Source organism: Drosophila yakuba, chromosome 3R (assembly GCF_016746365.2).
Source record: "Drosophila yakuba strain Tai18E2 chromosome 3R, Prin_Dyak_Tai18E2_2.1, whole genome shotgun sequence".
Classification (NCBI taxonomy): Eukaryota; Metazoa; Arthropoda; class Insecta; order Diptera; family Drosophilidae; genus Drosophila; species Drosophila yakuba.
Genome location: NC_052530.2, coordinates 7,274,366 through 7,291,633, shown reverse-complemented (window position 1 = coordinate 7,291,633; position 17,268 = coordinate 7,274,366). Strand labels below are relative to the sequence as shown.

General features: G+C 45.2%; 1 protein-coding gene across 28 annotated transcripts in view; it reads right to left on the bottom strand.

Annotated features, from left to right (window-relative positions):
- The window catches only part of LOC6535844 (heterogeneous nuclear ribonucleoprotein R), a 52,873-nt gene that overhangs the window by 17,376 nt on the left and 18,229 nt on the right, over positions 1–17,268 (bottom strand). For 19 of the 28 annotated variants that reach the window (XM_039376670.2, XM_039376672.2, XM_039376688.2 and 16 more), the window contains exons 1-4: positions 2,561–2,898; positions 1,135–1,253; positions 755–1,067; positions 443–684 (exon numbers count right to left, since the gene is read on the bottom strand). In XM_039376670.2, the coding sequence (XP_039232604.1) occupies positions 443–684; positions 755–1,067; positions 1,135–1,253; positions 2,561–2,672 (786 nt within the window). In that variant the 5' untranslated portion in view covers positions 2,673–2,898. Of the gene's footprint in view, positions 1–442; positions 685–754; positions 1,068–1,134; positions 1,254–2,560; positions 2,899–9,116; positions 9,726–11,538; positions 13,396–17,268 lie in introns of those variants that run through there. The other 9 variants (XM_039376673.2, XM_039376679.2, XM_039376680.2 and 6 more) reach the window with 4 other exon arrangements.

Below are 17,268 nucleotides of genomic sequence, written 5' to 3'. Positions count from 1 at the left end.
GCGAGAGAGTGAGACAGATTGCGTTGCCTATAGTTCGAATTCTTTATAGCAAAGGCAGAGGAAAAGTAAGCATACGTTAAGAACTAAATGAAATTGTAGAATTTTCCATGGTCGGATCTAAAAGCGCCAAATCGGGTATGGATCAAATCGGCAATTTTCGCTCTTGCTGTGGAGAATTTCAAATATTTGAATTTTGCTTTGGCCGCATAGCTGTTCCTACTTCTTTCGATGTGTATAACACGATAGTAAATATGTGGATACAATACGTTAAATTTATGTATATAAAGGATATTTGTATAAGTCGTAAGAGTTAGCAATACGTAAAAACATTGAAGCGGGGTCAACTGATTTGGGGACGGGTAGGGTTCATCGGTGACGGGACTTTCAGGTGGGCCTAGGCTGGTGGTACATGGTATGGATGATCTGTGGGTGGCTTAAATACCTGTCGCACTGCATTGACGGCCGCTTCGCGATTTGTGAATGTGACAAATGCATAACCACGATTTGTGCCCGTCATCGGGTCCATCATGAGGCGTAGGTCCCAGATAATGCCGCAGTTCTCGAAGAGCGGAATCAGTTCGTCCTCGTACATGTCCTTGGGTATCTTGCCGCAGAAAACCTCGCAACCGTTGCCTGGCACATTACCCTCCCAATGCGGAGGCGGTCCTCCGTATTTACGCTGACCTGAGCTCGGTATAAGTAATAGATATTAGCTTTCCAGTAATTAAAATCTGACAAATTCAGTTTCTCTCACCTGTCGTCACATCTAATGTGTAGCCGGTGCGCTCGAGGATTTTCTTGATCTTGTCCTCGTCAGGACCTTTGACAGCTGCGGGCGCGGCCACGCCCTGCTGGCTGGCTCGACTCTTCTGGCGGTACGTCTTCATCACGCCACATAGGTAGGCGGACTTGTTTGACACGTGCTCCAGGTTCGATTCCAGGAACTGTCCCAACACATTCAAGGCACCATCGACGGGAAACTCCTTGAGCGCGTCCAGGGCGCGCTCGTCCAGCTCGGCGTGAGCCAACTTGCCGGTTTTGTAGATCTCATCCAGTTTGCCGGCGACCTAAGAGCATGTCCCATAGTATATGCTTGTCTTTGTCCTCTGTCGGGATATTTAAGTAAGTACTCACCTTCTTGTCAAGACCGTATTCCAGTAGCTTGGGATAGTCCTCTGTACGCTCGCCATCGCCACGGTCATCGGCTTTCTGGTTAATGTCATCTAACAGTTCGCCATTACCTTCCGCCATTTCTGCAAGAGCAAGAATTGTTATTTATAAATTTATTTATTGTTAATTGTACAAGTGAGGACCGACAGTTTTAGCGACCTATAAAATCACCTTGTAGAGGTGAACGAACGCCACAAAATAACCACAAATTGTGACCGCTTGGAAAAAATGGGTCGCGAGAGTGTGCGAAATACGAGAAATTCGCAACTTACACTTACGCACCGTCGCACGCACTCGCGGAATGAGATAAATGGGGAATGCGATAAAGCAGGGAGCATGGGAGAGAGCAGACAACAAAGCGGCAAGTTCATTGACTCCAAACAAATGCGAAACGCACAAACTCGCGATCCAGAAGAGCGCACAGCCGTACACAGAAAAGTGCGTGAGAAAGGCGAGAGAAAGAGAAAGAGAAGAAGAAGCCGCATAAAAACGTGTTGGCCAAAATGTAAACAATCGGAAGGAGGCGCGATTGGCGAATTGTGCGTGACGTGATGCGTATACGCGATGTGGCCGGCCTCATGAACAAGAGCGATAAGCGTGACGTATTAGTTGGCATGGTAACAGCTGATTAATCTATTACTGATACAATGTGGTTTAGTACTTGGGTATTTGAATCAGCCTAATACATTTACATATTTATGATTTGTTCCGCGTCCAAAATTAAGTTGAGCCGCGGTAACAAGAGCCGTTCGCTTTCGTTGCAGTTGCAGTTGCAGCTGCACTCAGTCATTTATCATAAATGAATATTTATGGCACACTCATAATGAAAATGTAAATGTTCCGCAGTTGTCAAGTGGCAAACGCTTACCTATGTATACACGCCGTAGCATAGAAAGCTACCTTAGCTATACACTATCAGCAAATGCTATTTTGATTCACACGTACACCTATATATACATATGTACATATGAACATATGTACATACATATATAGCAAGTTGTGTGTGTTTGACGTTCAAACAAAAACGAAGCAAGCTGCAAAAATAAAAATGAGGGACCCCAACCCAACTAGCCGAGAGTCATAATTGCGTAACATGTGCAAAAAAACAGCAAAAACAGCAAATACAGCAAAAGCAGCAAAATATATCAGCAAGCTCTATCGTTCAAGAATGGGAGAGGCAAACCAGCGATAGAGCGCGACCCACAAGAATTATGGGCAAACCCGAACATTTCTAAAATCTTTTCTGTTTGTTGCTCTCTCACTGGCATTCTGCGAATTTCGCATTATTGCTCCACCATGCGATTCGTTTTCGCTGACATTGAAATACTTTGCGATTGATATCGGGGGCAAATGGGGCTTCGGAGCGGCAAAATCGGCGTAGAATACTCACTGCTGGAACTGGGCATTTGGCTGGGGATCCCGATGGAAGATTGGCTCTTGAGGATCGTGGAGGTCAGCGCCTCGCCGCCCCCTTCATCCTTCTGCACATTGGAGGCTTCCATCTAGGAAAGCACCGCGAAATGCAAAAATGTAACAATTTTCAATTTCCTTAGACGACTTGGAATTTCGCTTGCAATTGTGTATCAGGCAATTTCAGAATTTGATTTCCTTTGGTTTTTTCTTTTCGTTTTTTTTGAGTAAAAATCAATAGTCAGAGAAGTAGTTGTTCCGAAACGATTCGAAAGACGGCTAAAAATTTTCACAACTGAATAGGAACAAAAATCGTTGCCGAATGACTTTTGACAATTGCCCAGTGGGGCCAACTACGATTCCATATTGAGGAAGGGTTACCGAACTCACAATGTTGAGGTGGCAATCCTGGAAATGGTGTCGTATGGTGCAAGTATTAAGACCACAAATTTATGACAACTGCAGTGGGGCCATCAGAATGCCATGTGCGCTATAACAACTATTACAATAAACTACAACAAACGGAACCAGTCAACAAAGGCACATCCCATTCTCTAGGCCGCTCCAACATAGACATATGTATTTATGATATATATGTATATGTATGTAAAATATCTGGGCTGTTGCCTGCGAAAAGTGTTGGCGACAACAACCGCAGGGAAGCCCGCAGAGGGGCAAACACCGGGGGAGCGCCATGAAAATGTGCTGGCCAAGCGGGAAAGGCGGAGAAATCGGAAAGAGCGCTTTTTTGGGGCACTGCGAGGAAATTAGTAATAAACACATGGGCAATGGATATAGAGCCAGTTGAAAGGAGAAGACATCCAGGCAAGAAATTCCATTAGGATTGCAGCGAAATATCGATAAATTGGAATTCCCTATTCGCAGTGTTGCCATGCTCCTGTGTTGGAATGGGCCACATTCCGCAGCCAATTGAAGTCTTTATTCTTGGGCCCCGTACTCAGGGGTATTCAGGTGACTGCCCCTGGCCTAAAACCGCTTTTAATTTGCACCACTTGCCGTACTATGTGTTTGCTTTTTTTCCAGCCCGTGCCATCATTTTTTATGCATGTTTGTTATGGCAACAGGGTAGTCGCCGCTTGTTTGCCCCGACGCTGGCAACTCTGTCACATGCATATACAAAAAATAGAAGCACGGCTAAAATGGGGAAAAAACAAAGAAGCCTTTGCATGTTAAAGAACATTCCATTTTGCATGCTCGTTTTGTTTGCCAGAGCCGCTTGGCAACTACCTCAATAAATTTGATGTTGATGCCGGCGATACACATACACATACATACACAGCCATATATGCATATCCTGGCATATCCTGCCGTATCCTGCCCCTTGCACTTTTGTCGGTTAGTTACACCCTCGGCAGCAAAAAAACAACAGAAAAAGTCACCCTCTAGCCGCTCGCAGGGGTGGTTTGCCCCCGATTCCGACACTCCTTCGCCATTCCGGACTCGGATTCGGTCTCCTTTGCCAAGAGATAATGCCTGGTGTAAGGTTAGTAAATCAGCGATATGACAAATCACCGCAAACGCAGGCGGAGCACTTAATGCGACGCTTTTTCAATGGGAGACAAAGGAGAATCAAAATTGCTGATAAAGCCAAATAAATCGTTTTGCCACATTTGTTCGTCACTCGCGTCCGTCTGCCAGACAATACGTCGCCACCGGCAGCAGCAGTCTGGTCTAGAATTACAAGATCCCCTTGGCCACTCCGCCAATCTGCCAATCCGCCACTCCGCCCCTGTGTCTGTCAACCGAAGCCAGACTGTAGACTGTAGTTTGTAGACTGCAGAAACTACGAACACCATGTTTCGTATGGTGACAGGCTATAGGGCTGTAGTCTGGGGTTGCTCGCCGTCGTATAGAGGAAGTGTTAAAGTTTGGACTTTCGCATTTGAATTTCAAGAAGCCCTTGCCATTTAAATGTTATTGCCATGGACAACGGTGACAACAATGGGGCTCTATAGCACAACCTTGCACGGGGTTATTGATTTTCAGCCCCCTTTGGGCCCAGCTGAGCCACAACTACTACTTCGCCGGCCAGTTAAGCCGATTTAAGGCACAAAAATAACTTCAGACGGGCCGGAGTGAAAAGTGCAGACAGTGCAGCAGACCTGAATGAAGGCCCCCAAACGGAAGTGTGGCAATGCCTTCTTGTAATTTATAGCCCCAGAAGGGGGTTGTGATGGGGTGGGGCGCACTAGAAGGCGGCCAGTTGGCCGCATAAGTTGCACAATTTATGGCATTGCGACAACGAACAAATTCCCTGCAAAGTGCAGGCAAACCAAGCAAATTAGATGGAAGCGCCTCGCAGGCGGCCGACAACGGTGAAGATTGCAGGGAAGAAAGCATGGCTTTCCGGCCTTTAGAGAATATTAAATGAATGAAAATTGTTGTAATTTATGGTGGACTACAGAAGAAGTTTAATGAAATATTAGGACGGCCTTCATTTAAAGTGTAATCCGAAGGGACACTTAATGGCTGCCTACATTTCGGAGCTGGTGTAACAGGAATGTCGGCCTGCTTTTAGGCGCTTAAATAAGAGATATTTACCTTTAATTACAGATTTGAATCTATTTTTATCCCCAATCTATTTAAAGGCCAAAACCATACTAATTAATACAAAAAAATTATATAAAATATCTGGGCCTTTATTAAAGGTTATTCTCCTGAACTTATGTACCTCCATCAGATAACTTTTCTGTTTTTCAACCAACTGCATCCCAAGTTAACTTTTAAATAGAGTCACGTGGCCAGACGGCAGCGTACACCATATATTCCAGGAGCCGATGCCAAAATCAAAGATAACATGGCAATAAGTTGCAAGTCGGGTTTATTTGAGTAAACAGAAACAAGTTCGTGACAGTTCAGTGGGGTTTTGTTGCCAAGAAACCAATCAGGCGGGTTCTCCATTGCAATATCTGCCAAAAAAGCTCTTTTTGGCCACGTCACTAGGGTCCACAACCACCGTCACAGCCACGGCCGTACAAATTGTGCAGCCTCGGGGCCAGGAAAATGTTTTCAATATTTGATGCTCACATTTTGTGGCCGCAAAAGTGCAGGGATGCTGCCCGACCGCATCAACAAATGAAAATGGCGCCCAGCATCCAACCAGCCCCCGTGCCCCCAGAAGCCATTCCATTCCAAAAGGTCAGTCACGTGTTGGCCGGGCCAAAAGTAAGGGGTCCTGCCGAATTCACTGCATTGCGGCAGCGACAACAACGGACAGACGGACAAGCGAACGGACGGACAGTACGGACAGTATGTACAAACAGTTGCTCAAGCTGAGGCATTGTGTCTATCCGTGTCCGTGGGTATTTGCGCTGTGCAACTGCCAAACATAAGGAGTGAAAAAACAAGGTACGACGGGCATGCAACAGTACATAAAGCCGCCGGCTCATGGGAGGAAGTGGGCTGGGGCTGGGCGGGTTGGAGAAATGGAAGGCACGCGACAAGCACAAAATGAAAATTACACAAAAGTTTGCCAAGGAAGAAAATGGCATGCTTTTTTATGGCTGCCAAAGATGCCCCCAGGAGTCGATGTCGGAGCTAGAGTTGTAGAAGTGGAAAGCCAACTTTAGTAGTTGCTGAAAAAACACAAAGTTCTGGGGATTGAAATTCGGGATACCCTGGTTTGAAAAAGTCCGTGTAATAGATGTTGTGTAGCTATTGCGTGGTATAACTCCGTGTAAGCCCTTGTTTTAAAGCAAATGCAAATACAACTTGCCACCCCCTAGAAGTTTTTGCAAATGTTGTAAACTCTTGCGCTGCCTGTCCAGTTGTTGCCACTTTCGTTAATTACATAAAAGTTATGAGCAATCTATTCAATCCTTTTTTAAGCAAATTGGTAAATATATATTTGCCTGTTTTTTTGACCAAATTTATAGCATCTTCCAGCAGAGCAAAAACGTGCCCAAAAAGTCAGAGGCAAGAACACATGCCATACGGGCAGCCGTAAACGGAAAAGCGCTTTTGTGTGCGCTACGCGACGACCCCCATATGAACCCATACCAACCCAAACAGATCCCACAAAACCACCCAACCGAAGCCATCCGACACAAAACCCCAGCCCAGTTCCAGTAGGACAAGAGCTGAGCTGAGCTAAGATAGCCGGGCACGGGATCCACTCGGTTCCCCATAGTTTGGCGAATTAGAAAAGTGCCGGCTGCAGGCGCCGCTCAATTGCATTGGATTCTAGGGGGAATCGTGGGGCTTATGTGGCGTATGGATGTGCATATATCCACGATGGAATGGGGAGCGGCGTATCTTGCATTTTTATTTTAGCATATTTTATTATTTGCGAAATTAGGCTGCTCCAAGTACCGCCCGCCGTGCTGCCTTTCCATTGTATGGCATGGTGTAGTCATGGTGTGGCGTGGCATGGTAAAACGGAGTGGGTGGCATATCCTGGATAGCTCTGGATGGCACGGCGCCCGCTGATTGCAGTGTGGATACGGAGACATCGGCATTCAAAGTGGCCTGAATAAATTGGGTGCAGAGCAAAGCAACGGTTTAGAGAAAACTATAGAAAAGGGAACATGCATTACCTTTATAGTACCTCTTTTAGGTACCGTGTTTCACTAAGATAATCCAAAATCACATGTTTTGAGTTTCATTTGAGATCAGTGTGTAATCACCGCAGAGAGGCTAATTAATACATATTTTCAATTTGAATAATTAATGAGCAGAACGAAGAGAAGGAGTATTTTCGCAAAACAACTACATTCCCCAGCTAAGGGGTAAGAAAAGGGACATAGAAGAGAAAATTACTTAACGCGACTCCCAAGTTGAATGCAAAAGTCAAAACGTGTTTGCCGGCAACCCCTGTGGAGAGACTCCCCAATGCCCCCCACCCAGAATGGAAACCCCCTGGCCGCCTGCCATGTTCTTGCCGAGAGCCCAAGAGTCATGCATCATGCAACACCCAAACGAAGTAAGTGAGAGCCGCTTTTGGGGGCAGCGCGGAAGTACAAAGGCGAGGAGGGGACATGGCGAAGCGCCAAATTATGCGCACATGGGTGGGGTGAAAGGGGAGTAGGTTGCATGGGGATAATGCAAGGCGGTTTGTTGAGGACGCGTCAGACAAACAGAAGAAGAAACTGCAAATAATTGGTCGCTCTCCAATGCTCTTTGCCTCTTTGGAGAGAGCAATCGTTGCACTCAAAGCTTTTGGGCCAATGCAGGCGAGCTTTCGGCCTCTTTAAACCAGCCACCTAGCAACCCAGCCACCCCCCACATCTTTCCCCCTTTAATGCACGCCGGCCGGTTTTCGAAATTGCATGTGTGTGGATTTAGTTTGTGTTGCAAGTGTGTGTGTGAGTGTGGACGCCATTGGCCTGACACGTGGCCGGAAAATGTGGAGCCCAGGAGCAAGAGCATGCTGCGCCAAATCATGATGCAAAGGATGCAAAGGAAGGCAACACTCGAAAACGTACCACAAAACAGAGTAAAAATCTCAGTTTAAGAGGCGCTACAAACCGGTTTGCCACAAACACACACACACACAGATACAATACTAACACAGGAACGATTCAACTTGGCTGGACTTTTCTTTATTTTAAGTTCACTTATTAATGATTTAAGCGACGTCGGCGGCGACCGCGGCTACGACCAGATATTGGAGCCGAAGGAAGGGCAATAAGGGAAAGGGAGGGAGGGAAGACAAGCAGGAGACGAAGAAGAAGGAAAGCAGCAAACGATGCAAAAGGCAAAAATCAAAATGGTGGCCAAAGAAGAATTGGGGACTGCGAGGGAGTGAAGAGGAGGGGTACCAAAGAGGTAGACGACGGCGTTTTAATGCGATTGTGACGATGCTAAATGCACTCACACGCATACATGCTTGTGTGCAAGCCACGCAAAAAAGGAAAAAAAACCATGCTGCATGCCTCTCTTCGCTGAGAATGTGTATGTGTGTCTATGTTGGGGCGCTTCCATTGTGGGGCCACTGAGTTTCTTTGTGTGCGTGCAAGCCGCAGTGTTGAGTAACGCAGAGAAACGTGGGCGTTGTTGTTGTCGTCGCCCGTTTCAATTTTTATATTATTAAATATCAGGGAAAAACACCTGAACGCACATACATTTCATTTAAATTCATTTCGTTTCACTTCACGCCATGCGTCAGCTGTTTGGCGTTTTAATTTTATACCCCATACGCAGTGTACACATATAGACTATCCAATTTTTGCACATTATTGCAAACACGCACACACCGAAACCTATGTGTTGGGCACTTGGGGCTGCAGTGCAAAAAAAAGAGTGGAGGGAGGGAGAGCAAGACGAGGCGAAGTGAAAAAATAATATAAAATTAAATGCCGTCGCTTTTTGTTCCTACATCGGAACGTACTGGCACACACACACACACGGGCACTCGAAAACCCACATACACAGTCACTTGATACGATATTGTTGTCTGCTGCTCCCTCACTTTTTACATTTTATATTTAGTACATATAGGACGGTGCCAATGTGTGTGCGTAGCCACAAATTACAAATTGCAGTTTGCAAATGTATCGCCAAGAAACTGAAATTACCTTTTTTTTGTGTTTTGTTGTATTTGGCTTGCACTAAGAAATTCACAATATTACTTCGTTGCGTTCAATTTGAACTATCGGTATTTATTTTGTTTAGTTGTTATACTCTGCTCGGCGTTGCACAATTTGTTGCTAGATTCCTGGCATTTTCTAAATAGAATATTTGTATTTTATTTAAGATCGTATCGTATATGAGATCACAATTGGCCGCCCGCCGTTCCGTCGTTACGTTTCCGTTTCGATTCGCATGCTGCGCGCGCTCTCAGTCAGCATATTTCAATTTTTATATTTTTTGTATTATTTGTTAATATAACTATGGGAATTTATGGTCCTGCGTTATTTTCGTTTGATTTTTGGCAAGCACACTTCGCATCCGAGCTGCAGTTGGCGTTGGTTATTTTTGGGTAGCTGGTATGTCCAATTTTGCGTGTGGCAGCCGCGTTGTAATAATGGCGGACGGCAACGTCTACGTCACCGGTTCTCGGTTCGCCAACGTCTGAGAATCGAACTGAGAATCAGAATCGGCAGCAGCAGCAGAATCAGAAGCAGAGGCTGTAGCCGCTCCGCTCGCAATTCTGGTCTTCACTTCGTCACTTGCGTCGCACAACAAAAGCCACAAACCAAACACATACAACTCGGGGAGTAGCAGTCGCAGTCGCAGCCACGAAAAAGCTGCAGCGACAAAAGTGCACGCACACCACCGCGAGCGGAGAGCCCACGAAGCGTCACTCTCACACAGATACGTTGTATCTCGGTCTCAGGGCAGGCAAAAAGTTTCGCAAAAAACGCAAGCAAGAGAAAGAGCGGAGGGAGAGCCACAGCTTGATAAGCAGCAGAATTTGCACAACAAAGTGAATAGCGAAAAAACATGCTCTCTCAGTGACATACACAAACAAACAAATTCGTATTTCTCTCTGGTTCTCTTTTGCTGCCTGTGGAAGATCGCGAAAAAAAATAATGCGAGAATCGAATCTTGACGCGTGTGGAAACCAAGTCTTCATCTTCTTCAACATCGAACTGCAGAGACTATAAACAGTAAAGCAAGAACCAGACAAACAAAAGTGAAATGGCCTTATAAATAGGCTAAAAGAATTTCAGCCTATAGAAGCAATTTCTTATACACCAAAAGAAAAATGTACATATATGATCTTAACACATAAGATAACAAATCAGATAAAATATTTATAAAAAATTTGGAAACTATTACACCAGAACCTGTAATAATCACAACATACAAGTTATCCAAGCATAACTGATATTTTTTCCTGTGCAACGTATATTTCGCATGCACTGTCGACGTTCCACAATGCGTTCCACACAGACACAGTCACACAAATGCGAGCATGAGAAGCTTCTGTGTATAAAAAAGTACTCTGATGAACATTCCTTCAAAGGGGTTAAATGAGCGAAAACAACAAAAAGACCGAATGCCTATGCCCAAGGGCTGAGTGAAAAACTTAGATGCTGTCTGTAAAATTTTATACAACTTTGGCATGAGGGCAAATCGTCAGTCGTATCGTTAACTAAAATAAACGCACACAGTTGCACTGGCCAGTCAGTTTGCAAACACACAGATACGATTTATGGATGCCGATGCACACGCACGGATACAGAAACACATACGGATACGAACACACCCACACAGATGCAGCTAAGAGTTGGCTGGACAGTAGTGTGCTTGGGCTAGTGTTTTCCAGGGGGGTTCACTTCGGGTGGAACAGGAACCCAACGCCCACGCTTTCCGGCTTTTTGGTCATGAACTTGTGGGTTTCGCTGTCTGCCGGTCCCCAAAACAACAGCTGCACCACCCGCTGCACCACCCCCTTTCCGACCCGCCGACCCCCAACAAGGTAAGTTGGCTCGTCGGCACGTGAACATCCAGATTCAACAGTAAAACGATTCTATCGGTCGGTGAAAAAATAAGCAACAATCAGAGGAATTCTTTAATATGCCGAAATTATTTACTTTGCGGTACAACTTCAGAGGGTCTCTCAAGTTACCCAAAGTTTGGGATGAAAACGGAGACCCTGGGAAGTTGGCTCTGAAAAACATAAGTGGGTGCCGCTGACTATCACTAAAAACGCTGGGTAACTTTAGAAGCTGGTAAAACTATTTGAGTGTGCTGGCAAAATTCCAGGAGAGTGTGAGAATGTTTGCGACTGTTTCGAATGTTTCTGAGATAAATAAAACCGCGATCCCATGATTTTTACTCGCAATAGATAACCTGAACACAAAGCCCTTCAATATAAAGTCTTGGTGTGCGACCTTGAGTCACCATCTAAACGCTATGTCTTTACGGCGGCTAATGAAATTCTTTGTGAAATCGAAAAATAAAAAATCACAGATCCATATCTGTTCTATTTAGCGAAAAGGTGTGCCCGGCAGCTGTATTGGCTATTTAAAATCTGAGTTGGCGACTTACTCGAGCGAATTGTTGCTGCAACTTCCGAGTGGAGAATATCTCAGGCGCTGCGTATCCAAGTAAGGGGTGCTGTTGCAGCTGATGGCGATGATGATGACGATGGTGATGATGATGTATCCAATGGGTGCTGTAGATATTTAATCCGAAAATGTGCTAAGCTATATTTATGCGAATTAATGCGAATGTGTGTTTTCAGTTACGTTTTTGCACTATTCAAGAACTTCACTGGAGATTAGTTATAGATTCGCTTGACCGCACTTATCGACTACAATGGGTGTTTGTTGCAAATTAATTGCCACTTTCGCGCTTTTTCGACACGTTGCGTTGCGATCCGAAGAATCGAGAGTGGCGGAGATATAGAGATACCGAGATGTGCAGTGTGCAGTATGCAGTATGCAGAGTGTAGTGTGCAATGTGCGTAGTGCGATGCTCGACGGAGAGTACAGTAGATCACACCGATCCAGTCCGATCGTGGCTCTCTTTCTGAGCAGGAATGCAGCTCTGCAGTAATTGCAATCAGCGGTGCATTCGCCAGCCAACTGATCGCCTGTTGCTGGGGGCTGTGGCTGCAGATCGTCGATCAGAGCAGCGCGGCACAGGAAGTGCACGAAGGCTCGGAGAACAAGTTACGAGCGCTCGGCTTTCCCGATCGTCGGTCGATCGGCCGATGCAGTTGCACTCTCAGTTCTCTTGCCTCTGCTGCGTTTCGTGTTTTTTTTTCTTGCTGTTTTCTTTCGGATGGGGCGTATACCCCGCGTGGAGCTTTGAAGCCTCGATCGGCGATCCAGAGCCGCTGCAAAAGCTTCGGATGCACTTTCCCTGGCTCTGTGGGTTACGTAAAGCTTGCAGGCAGGCTGGCAATCTTGGCTAATTTTGATTAAATTTCCTTCAGCAATTACGAATTTTGGAAAGTCTCGGCCGACTACGTTTCGTGGTTTTTATTGGGGCGATCCAAAATTGCGAATGTGGGCGAACACAGTCGCTGGTGGCAAAACGTAGATTGCTCTAACTGGTTAATTATATAATTCAAATTGTTTTTAGTTCGCCTCACTTGATGATCATAGTTTGTCACTGAACACTAAGTATGCACTTTTAGTTGTTTACTCTCTTGAAAATATATACTAAATCTGTGTTTTTCTTCTTTTGGTTGATTTGGTTTTGACTTTTTTAGGTTGTGTTTGTTTCACTTGTTAAATATTTATAGATTTTGTATTTGATTTTAATGCATTTCCAGACATGTCGCTGCATTTTGCGTACGCTTTTAGAGTTTGCAACGCGTGGCCATAGATACTTTGTTCCCGATTTAGCACAAGTTTTATGCCGTTTTGACTGCGTTCGTTCGATTCGATTTTATATTTTAAAATTAGTGGTTAAAATTAAAAGCGTAATTGGCTTGAACACTTAACCATAGTAGAGAATATTATAAAAAAATTACCGTCGTTATTAAATGTAGCAAATAAAGAAAAACTTAAACAAAAACTGGCAAATGTTTTGCTTAAACGTTTTAACACTAACAAGTTTTAATCTGCTGACAACTGTGTGTGATTCGATTCTATTGTTTGATTTTTTTAAATGGGCTTCTTGCTGGTTCTATTGCAGTTGCTATATAGAAAATGGTATAATCCAAAGTGTTTTGAAGATATCGTATGCGCGGACTCCGATCCTGAATAGAATTTTGACTGTTAAGTGGCGATTTCCAACAAAGGCTGCGTTTTTGACTGGGTATTTTATTATTAATTCCGAAAGATGTGATGTTTATGGTTAGATTCCTTAACCGTTTGTGTAAAAAGTTCCAGATTTGTGGTTGCAATATTTTCGCATGGTCGTTTGCGCGTCCGCGATACTTGCGAGTGGAGTGGCGATGCGATACAGATACAGATACCCGGCTGGCTGGGCAGTCAGTCAGTCTCAGAGTCCCAGTTTTTAGAGACTCAGTCGTCGTTGGCGACAAAAAAGCTTGCAGTCGCAGTCGCAACCGCTCACAGAAACAACGCACACATCGAAACACTCCGACGGAGAGAGAGCGAGAGAGCTCAAGTACGATTGCCGGCTACGCACACAGGCGCATTCTGCGCTTCCTTTTTGTTTTGTTTTTGGCATTCGCAACGACAGCGTCTGCATTGGTATTGCAATTTCTCTCTGCGGCACACACACAGATACACTTTGGCGTAGCCTGCTTTTTGTAGTTTTTCGCCCCAGCCACAGTTAGCAACCACCCAGCTTTTTGCCGGCTTGTAGTCAGACCTTTGTCGCCCGGAGAGCACCGCTCTCTCTCTCGATGGTTTTTTGTGGGTTTTCTGCCACATGGAATTGACCCCTCAGTGATTCTGATGCTGATTCAGATTCAGTTCGAGATTCCGATGCCCAAAGATGCCAACAAAGTAGCGATGCGTTTTGTCGCCAGGCGCTCTCCTATCTGTATCGCATGTCTCTGTCTCCCTTACTCCCTCATCGTCCGTCCTGCTTGCGCTCGCTCCTGTTTGAGGAACATTTCAATTAACTGCAATTCTTCAGCTCCCATCGCTGCCCGCCGGGCAATCCGTTTTTATGATCCATCCACATCACTGCGCTGCCCGCCACCCGTCCAAGTTTAATTAACTCGAAGTCACGGACAATGGCCGAGCGACAAGTAAAGCGTATCTAGATGCCCCCGATAAGATCTGTCACGGCTCTATGTGCCTGCCCATCTCTCTCGGATTCAGTTACTGATTCGGCCGGATTTTCGCCACTCGCTAACTCAATTTGCCAGCCAGTCAGCAGGTGCGATGACCGAGCCGGAAGAATACGAAAAGTCTGATGGGAAAACCATGATATAAGCTGGGTTGTAGGATGGATGGAGAGTCTTGTGAAAGATTCTAGGGGGCTAGTAAGTCCTTTATTTAGGACCAAATAATCCAAATAATTACATAAAGTTCTCAATTATGTTATATTTCCCATTGATGAGCCTTTGATCTTGAGCGATTCTACAGTACAAAATCATCCAAGCAATAATCTCAAATAATATCAGTACCATCATATCTGAACAGTCAGTAGATAACAGTTCAATTTACAGAAGCACGACTGTGGCATAGACGAAAGCCTCCGGTGGGTAAAAATCGAAAGCGTCTTTGTTCGCAACCAGGGCAGAAAACAAATGCCAAACGGAGCGAGTGTAGGCAACGAGGCTGAAAGGATAACGTTTATGCTGATGCTGATGCCGATCACGCTGACCACCAGAAGCGGAAGAAGCAGCAGCAGCAGCATCATCATCATCAAAAGTCGGAGGCATCATCAGAAACAACAACGTTAAGAAATGTCCGTATCCGCGGCGATAACGCAGTTTTTCGTGCCGATCCTGTTTTCATTCCCACAGTTTTGCGAGGCTTACATCTGACGGGGGACGCTGTGGCCCCGTAGTGGCGGTGGCTCTTTGGCAGCTAGCTGTAGGGGAATATCACGGACGCATGGTCATCATCAAGGCGATCGGATCGGATCGGAACGGAACGGCTTGAATCGCCTCGGATCGGAGCGCTCTTCTGCCGGCGTCGCGGCGATGGTCTCGAAATAATAAGATGACATCCAACACTTCTTGCGATCTGAGAGGCACAAACACACAGGCGAAGGCACAAAGCTCGAGACCCTACCCCCGTACATGTCTGCCCCTGTTCCCCTACAGCGAACCCCTCATCATCATCCTGATGCTCGTCCTCGTACCGCTCCCTCTTCAACCCCCTGCCACAAATATTTTTCATATAAAAAATCGTATTTTTTCCCTCTCGCGCATAATAAAACTTTTTCTGCATGCTTTTCATTTCATTTCCTTCGAGATGCCCGGCTTGCCGAGGGTCGAGCGGTTTTTGAGGGGAGGGCGGCAGACAGCAGCGCGCACTTGGCCGCCGCACAAAGGAAGATCACGACGCAAGGACTTGTCTGCATTCAAATGGATGTAGGTAGAGGTAGCGGCAGAGGTAGAGGTACTCACACTCGCCTAAGGACGCTGCTTCCTCCAATGTACCTGAACCTCTCTCGCAAAAGGATGGACAATGTCCAGGGTCCGAAACTTATTGATAGTTCAGTTTCTCTTTTTTTTAATTTTCTTATTCGCTCTTCCTTCTGGCTCGGCTTTTTATCGGCGGTGGTTGCTCACGTTTTTGCTGCTTTACTCTCGGAATTAGCGAGCCTAATCAATAGGGATTTATAAAATCTCTTGCAGTGCGGGTGCAGAATTATTAAAAAATAATTAATTAAAGATATCCTAAAATTATTAATTAAATTGATTTTTTTAATTTTTATTATTATTACATGAAATACTATATTATTTTTCTGTTACATTTTAAAGGAATTAAAAAAGAGTTTTAAGCAATGACAGTCGGATAAGAGTGGCATTTTGTTTTACCTTTTTTGAGCCTGGGCTACGTTGTAATTTTAGAAATACTTTGAAATCGATTTTCATGGACAAGTCACGTTTTGTTCCAAGTACATTAGATATTAAAGTTAAGAAAGTAGGTTCTAGTCACCGTTGCGAAACGTTGTTTACCCAAAATCTTAAATGCCAACCCAGAAACAGGGACAGGAAGTGGATGACCAGTCACTGCGAGGACATCGCAAGAGAAGGACGATGAGCCCAAAAAAAACCAAAAAAACAGCCATGAAGTAAGGAAACTCAATGCGACATTTGCATTTTTAATGCAGACCCACATATAAAACGACGTTTTTTATAAGATGATTTTGATTTGCGTACTTCTTTTTATAAGTATTTTTTGCATTTGACCAGCGACTGGTTCGTTTCGTCTAATTTTTTTCTCGTCGCTTCCTTTTTTTCCTAGCGCTGCGAGAGGCGGTCGCTTGACCATCGTGTCTCCTCCTTTGACCATTGTCTGTGCCACGGTGTCACCTTCGAGCGGCCAGCAGGACGAGCGGATCAAGGGGATCGCGGGGATCGAGGGGATAAAAAGTAATAGCCAGAGAGCTAGCCACGCAGACAAGACAAAAAGCTAAGCAGAAAAGCACACACAACGGGAGGAGCGCAGTATCCTTTTGTGATATATGAGTAAGTTGTACCTGAAGGATATGCGCTGAGCCGTTGAGCACACAAAAACTGGAGGAGGCAAGCTGCACCACCACCACCATCACTATCACCATTACCAGCACCGCACACTATCATCTTCATACGACTCTGGCTCGGAGTTTATCATTCGATATCGAGCACAGCGTGATTATATTGTGGATGAATGGACTGGGTGATGTGGGGACGAATATAGGAATGAGGTTGAGGATGAGGATGAGTATGATGACCGCACCCGTGGCCTGGACACCCCAAAATCCTGCAGAGAAACAGAGAGAGCGAGAGCTAGAGCACCCCTCGATGATCTTCTCGGGTCGTGGTCTTTGTTTTTATGGCCATGGCTGGTGGGAAAATTTATCTAAATTGTCGATGGCGTTCTTTTTTTGCATTTGATTCTTTTGCAAAAGGGATTTCTCTTTCTTTCGCTTTTGTCATATTGTGGAATGTTTTGTCGTCACTTTTGGCATGGAGCAGCTACAGCAAGCAAAAAATATAGTATAATGATGCGCCAGCAAATGGCCAAAGTCCATAAATTAAGCCCGCGGCAGAGACAGAAGGGCAACGCATCTGACAGCGGACAGGATAGATCCGAGGAAGTAGAACAAAAAGCTGGCAATTGGATGAAGGTGTTAAAATATAATGCGCCCTTGTTCCGCATCCTGCCAAGGACCCTTCGATTCGATCCG